Here is a 7,056-nt window from a genome sequence, read left to right as displayed (position 1 = left end):
CAGTGGAATTGTATGTCTTTCTTAGTTAGTTCCGTTAACGGTTTGGCAATTTTCGAGAAATTCCTAATAAATTTTCTATAGTATCCGGCTAACCCAAGGAACGATTTTACATCCGTAGGATTTTTGGGTAGTTTGAAGTTCTTTACTGCTTCTATCTTTTCAGGGTTAGGTTTTACTCCGTTTGCTGTCACTAAGTGTCCTAAGTATTCCAATTCGGGTTTTAGGAATTCACATTTATCCGGTTGTACTTTTAGACCTACTTCCCTGAGTCTTTGGAGTATAATGGCTAAGTTTTTATTATGTTCCTCTATCGATTGCCCGAATATAATGATATCATCGAGATAGACGAAACAATGATTATTAATTAAGCCTCTTAACGCGGTGTCCATCATTCTTTGAAAGGTAGCGGGTGCGTTCTTGAGCCCGAATGGCATTCTGTTATAGTGGAAGTGCCCTTGTGGTGTGCTAAATGCAGTGTACTTCCTCGAATTCTCATCCATGGGTATTTGGTGGAATCCCGAGGATAAGTCTAAAGCGGAGAAATATTTTGCGTTCCCTAGTTGCGATAGTATATCGTCAATGTCGGGTAATGGATATGCGTCTTGGTCCGTTAATTCGTTTAACTTCCGAAAGTCAATCACTATTCGCCACTTTTGTTTCCCCGACGCGTCGATTTTCTTTGGAACGACCCAGACGGGAGAGTTATAGGGAGAGTCGGAGGGTTCTATAATCTTTCTGTCTAACATTTCCGTCATTTGTTTGTTTATTTCGATTTTATGGTGTTCGGGAGGACGGTAGGATTTTACGTTGATGATTTTATCTTCTTTAAATGTAATGGAATGTTTAGCAAGAGATGTACACGGTAATGTTTCGCTGTCTAAATTAAATACATCCATGTAATAGAGAAGAATCTTTTCTACAGGTTCTCTGAGAGGTTTTTCTATGTGCGATAGTCGAATCGAAGATTTCAATTTTTGGATTTGATCTATGGTATTTGTATTTTCGATAATGTTAGAAACTTGAATTGAAGACTTACCACCATTTATAAAGCACACTGGCGTTGGCTTCCCTTCGAGGTATACAATTTTTTGAATGGTTTCTCCTGGTGCAAGGGTTGATTCTTGTTGCAGCAGAAGGGTGTTGTTATCTAATTTCAATGTTTCGTTGGAGAGTTCGAATCGATATTGATTCAAACCGGGTAAGCCTAATATGCCATCTTCTATAATTGGGAAATCGTCATCTATTAAAGAGAAGTCTATCTTTTTGTCGAACAAATTCAACTTGACTTTGGAATTAGATTCGTATTAGGAATGTCCCATGGAGAATTTCTTTGTGTCTGGTATTGTTGTCTTTCCTGGGTAGCATCTTTGTTTAAGCAAGTTGATTCCTGCCCCGGAGTCAACGAGAAATCGCAATCCTGGTCGTCCTGGTAATTGTAATAGTATTGTGGGTAATCTTCCTGAGGTAGCAATGTTAATTCCGATTGTTCTTGAACGTGGTTTATTCCTGGAGGGGCTTTTCTTTGAGGCGGTATCCGAAAATTTTGGCATTGATTGGGAAGGTGTCCCAATCGATTGCATTTGGGACATTTCGCTTGCGTCCTTTCGCTTAATGGTCTGTTCCCAAACTTCGTAAAATTGTTCGTTCTTGGTAGAGTATTTTGTGTGAGTAGAGTTTTATTATTTGTGTTACTTGTAATAGCGAAGCGATTGTCTACTGCATGAGAAGCCTGGTTACGATAAAATGGCGGGGCGGTTGTCTGTCGCGTCATCTGTCTGCGAGAGCTGTGCTCGCGAAAGTATCTTTCCATATTCATTGCTTTCTTTTCTGCTTCGATGAGATTTGGGGGGAGATTAGCCATTAGCGCCTGTCCTATTTCTGGACGAAGGCCTCTTACATAGTCGGTCACAGAGTCCATGTATAGTTGCTCGTTCATCACCCGTCGAGTTAGTTCGTCTCTATACTCGTTGGTAATGCTGTGTTGGAGTTTGTTAAAAACGCTTCGAAATCTGATGTTATAGTTTTGCACGCTCTCGGTTAATCCTTGCCTCATTCCTCTTAATTCGTCCTGTTGTTCTCTCACTGATACTTGCGCAGCTACATTACGTCTCAATGCTTCGTACAGAGATTCGAATTCGGTAATACGAATATTGCGGATTGCCATTGCGGCTTTTCCTAAATCTTCTCTATTTTAATCATTTTAAGTAATAGTGTTGGTTCGCTACACATCATTCCTACTTCTTGTATTTCATGAATAAAATCCTCCACGTCTATATCATCCTCTCCGTTTAATATCGGAATGCATTTTAATGCACTCTCAGCTTTTAGCTCTGGTTGCGTATATTGTTGAGGAAAAGTCCTTTCCCAGGATGGTTGAGGTGGTGTTTGAAGTAATGGGCGAGGTTCTCGAAGGACCGATAGATCTTTAGCGGTGTGGGTTACTTCGTCTACGGTTATTAGGGAACTGGCCTCCGATACATTTCCCGTTTTTGTTTTTGCTACAACTTCATCCATACGCAGTGTAAGCATACTCATTTGTTGGGTCAGTCTCTCATTCTGCTTCTGCATTGCATCAAGCAAAGCTTTATCTGTTGGGACTATTCCGCTGTTAGTTAAAGCGGCGCTAACAGTTTCGGTTCTGTCTTCTCGTGGCGTTGCCATTGTTATACTAATTGTGCTGTCTGTTCTCGATCTGTATTTGACAAAAGAATCCAGGGCTTGCTCACCTTGATCGTTTAACCCGTAGGAAAGGTTCCGTTGCGGTGTTCCTTTGTCGAAACGTCGAAAGTGTCTGCTCTGTTAAAGTGGTCCGCTGATCCTCAATCTTCAAAGTTGACCGTAGCCCGAAATGCGTAATTTCGTTTTCTTGAAGTTGATGGATCCTGGCAGGATCGCCAAAATGTCACGTAAAAATAAAGAGAAATTTTATAAGGAAGAAGAAGACATTATTTTCACTTGGTTTATACAAGTATAAGACACTTCCGAACTCTAGCCGTGATCGTACGAGAGTGAGTCCCTACAACCTTTTTACTTTCGGTCATCTGTTCTCTCATTATCCCCACTACCCTGTAGGCGTACGTGACCGTTGCTACGCTTCTGGAACATTTGGTGGAAGGACCGTTGGGCCATAAATGAATCCTCAGGTACTCCGCCAATATACATTGTTGCCAAGGTCGCCATGTGTTACTCTCGTCGGTCCATCGGGTGCGAAGTATGCCGACCGGGACACCATCCTGCCCGTGGTGTGTGTGTGTGTCCTGGTCTCTGATGTGATTTACGTTACACTAGCAACGTTCCCTCAAGGGCTACTAGCATCCTTCTCTAACCATCAACATGGAAATTGTCCAATTAACGGTAACGTCACTTTCAATCTCTTTCCGAGCGAAGTCATTTCTCCACGTATCCGATGTTCTGGTGCCCTTAGACACACCCATCATAGTTTTCCTCTGCAGCATCATCGTGCCGGAAAATCATTCTCTCGTGAGGTCACATTAGCCAGTTACAAAGAGCCTTAACACTCGGTGGATATTCTATGTTTTGACAAAGAGTTTGCTCAGTCCTACCTATACCGCAGATAAGGAAGTATGGTACAACTTGGAATCAGGATGAAAACGAATTCTGTTACCCCGTTGACCGCGGCTTTGTTATTGAACCCAGGATCATTGTCATTCGCTTCACGAGTACCTAATTACCACGACTACTTGTCAAATTATATATCAATCAAATTTACACTAGTAATTATCTGCTCTATTGCATAACTTCAACGTCTAAACCAAATGAAGTTTCGTTTCGCGCCTCTAACTCTAATCATAATTGAAAAGGTATAGAATGGATTCGGAAATACAAATAATTCCCTTTATTTAGCACACAACTGTTATACATATATCTTATACTCTTAAGACCGCAAAATCCTACTCGCACGCACGCTGGTTGTCAACCGACTCTTCCAGATACTTCTAACGACAGACTCTTGTCTTTTGTCCCAACTAAGGCCTGGACGTCCTCTGACGCTTACACGCACATTTACATGTACAGTTTAAATGTATCATGTTCCCAACACGCCTCCTTACATTTATACTGTACACTTAATTGTATTTACATGCTTTGACGAATTACATAACAGAAACTTTAACACTTATTTATTTACATTTCTCTTAGTTTACATTCATCCATGACCTAAACCTTTCGAATTTCTCTCTACACAGTGCCTTCGTAAAAGTATCCGCAGTATTTTCGTCTGTACTTACTTTAAGTATGTTTATCTTGTTCTCCTTTAAGCATTCGTGAACGTAGTGGTAATGAACTTCAATGTGTTTAGAATTTTTCGTAAAATTTCCGTGCTTTGCTATACTTATCACTCCAGAGTTATCCTCATAAATTTTTACAGGGTTATCGTCTAGATTTACATTGAAGATTTTCATAATTTCCCTAATAGACATTAATTCACTCACCGCTTCCGGTAGAGCTACATACTCTGCATACGTCGAGGCTTTTGTCACATACCTTTGTTTTTTAGACTTCCAACCAATTACATTTCCATACAATCTAATTACATATCCAGAAGTCGATTTCCTATCTAAATGATATCCTGCCCAATCAGCGTCCACATAACAATCTATCATATTTTTCATTCCTTTTATAATCTAATCTCAAATCTCTAGTCCGGTACAAATATTTCAATATTCACAAAGCATATTTAAAATGTGTCTCATTACAACAATCTTGAAATCTACTCAAATAATTCACACTATAACTTATATCGGGTATGGTATTTACACTAATATACAACAATGCGCCAATTAAATTTTTGTAGCCAATATCCTCTCTATTCTTTGACTTCACCTAAATCTTTCATTTCAAATCTATTAGTTAATAACTTCTTTACCCTTTGTATCTTCCTTTTATTTTTACTACTAATTGGCAAATCTTCTACATACATTAGTAAATAAACAACATTTTCTCCCTCTCCATGTGCATATAGGCACAACTCTATGTTATTCTTCTTAAAACCTAATCTCGTCACATACTTATCAAAACACTCATACCAGTCCCTTGGATTTTCTTTTAACCCATACAGCGCTTTCGATAGTTTACAAACTCTATTCGTTCCGTCCGCATATCCCTTTGGTTGATTTACATATACCTCCGAGGTTACTTCACCATTTAAAAAGGCAGTTTCTACATCCATTTGCTCAATAATTAATCCATTTTGACAACAATATGATAGCAATATCTTGAGGTGATAAGGTGTCGATTAATTCACACAAACACCGGAATATACCTAACTACGTAGTTTATTAGAATATACCCGATGCTTACACTAGTCGTACAATATACTTGCTGTTTCGTTTCGCGGTCGCTAATCGATCGGCGCAAAGAAGTATCGGTTAACTGTCGCTGCTCGAATCTCTCTGTAACTAAGAATGCGTCGCTACCCTGTCCGCTATATTTATATCCGCCGGGTGTTGACGACAGGCGTTGGGATTTGAATTTCGAGAATGTTCTCGAAATGTCCCAACGGGCGCCGAGCTCGCGACCTGTTTACAATTGTTGGTTTTTGGGTAGCTGACTCACGAGCCTATGGTCACGGCAAAGACGACGGATTTGGCCTAATGATCGGAACCGCCTAAGGTCGATATATCTATAATTAGCTCGTGTTTGAGTAAGCACGGTTTCTTGTGTAGCGGATTTGCTGGGCAAAAACCATGATGACTTTTGTCGACAAGTACCGCTACATCTTAAAGGTCTGATTACTCGCTACTGGGGAGTATATGTCATCAGCTATGTTTCTCTGTTGGAATCCTCTTACCACTAATCCAGTCTTATACCTGTCATCTGATTTTCTCGTGTAAACCCATTTTACATCTAATACGTCTTTGCCTTTTACCCTTTCTAACAATTTCCCAGTTTTATTCTTATAAAGTCATTCCATTTCCTTATCCATAGCTTGTTTCCAATCTTCACTATCTTCGCAACAAATCGCCTCCTCAAATGTACAAGGGATATCTACTCTACAATAATTTGCATGGATTTCACTAATGTTTTCTTTTTCTGGATATCTTACTGGAGTTCTCTTATTACGTGTAGATCTTCTAGGGATGTTTATGCTTTCAAGACTGTTATCATTTTCATCTTCCCTACTTTCTAACTCTTCCTTATTCATGTTTACCAATGAATCATTATCCACAATGTCATCGTTATCTTTATCGAATGAATTTTCCACAAAGCCGATACATTTTGTGTCTGTTCCTATGACCTCTACATGTCTCGCTATTGTTATTTTCCCACCTAATAAGACTCTGTAACCTACTTCACTATATCGTAACAAAATTCCCATATCTGCCTTCTTATCCCATTTAGAAACTCTTTTTCGTTCTGGTCTTCTTACAAAAACTTTACTTCCATATAGATGTAGATTTTCAGCACTTGGTTTTCTCCCGAAGAATATTTCAAAAGGTGTCTCTCTCTCTATAGTATTTGCCAGTATTCGATTTTTCAAGTATACCGCTGTACAAACTATTTCCGGTCAGTACCTTTTATGTACTTTCGCTTCCGCTAACAAGCAACGCGCCATGTCCATAACTGTTCTATTATACCTTTCCGCTGTCCCGTTTAACTCATGTACGTAGGTTGGGCAATTATTAATTCTGATACCTTTATCCCTAGCAAATTTATAAATTCGATTATTCAAATACCCTTTTCCATTATCACATCTCAATATTTTTAACTTCTTGCCCGTCAAATACTCGGCTTCATTTGCAAACTGTACGAAACAATCAAAGACCTCACCCTTTGATTTTATACAATAAACTCTAGCTATTTTGCTATAATCATCGATAAATGAGATGAAATATTTCTCTTCATTGAATCCGGTAGTCTTAAAGGGACCGCACACGTCCGTATGAATAATTTCCATTATCTCCCTAGCCTTGGTTTGATTATTTTTGAATGGTAAATTGTGCATTTTACTTTCTATGCACACCCTACATTTAAAAAATTCCTTCTCAATTTCATTCGGTATACAGTAACTAGCTGCTCTTTACCCAAAATACTTAA

At 39.1% G+C, this 7,056-nt stretch overlaps 1 protein-coding gene across 1 annotated transcript; it reads right to left on the bottom strand.

The window, feature by feature from the left end:
• Window positions 1–1,709: 1,709 nt before the first annotated feature.
• Window positions 1,710–2,636, bottom strand: LOC126926937 (uncharacterized). Its single transcript, XM_050743251.1, has 2 exons — window positions 2,239–2,636; window positions 1,710–2,175 (listed from the first exon to the last, which is right to left on the bottom strand). The coding sequence occupies exons 1-2, from the start codon at window positions 2,566–2,568 to the stop codon at window positions 2,110–2,112; spliced, it is 396 nt and encodes a 131-aa protein (XP_050599208.1). The 5' UTR covers window positions 2,569–2,636; the 3' UTR covers window positions 1,710–2,109.
• Window positions 2,637–7,056: the final 4,420 nt, after the last annotated feature.

Source organism: Bombus affinis, unplaced genomic scaffold (assembly GCF_024516045.1).
Source record: "Bombus affinis isolate iyBomAffi1 unplaced genomic scaffold, iyBomAffi1.2 ctg00000064.1, whole genome shotgun sequence".
Taxonomy (NCBI): domain Eukaryota; kingdom Metazoa; phylum Arthropoda; class Insecta; order Hymenoptera; family Apidae; genus Bombus; species Bombus affinis.
Note: the sequence above shows the minus strand (reverse complement) of the source record. Positions and strands in the feature narration are given on the sequence as shown.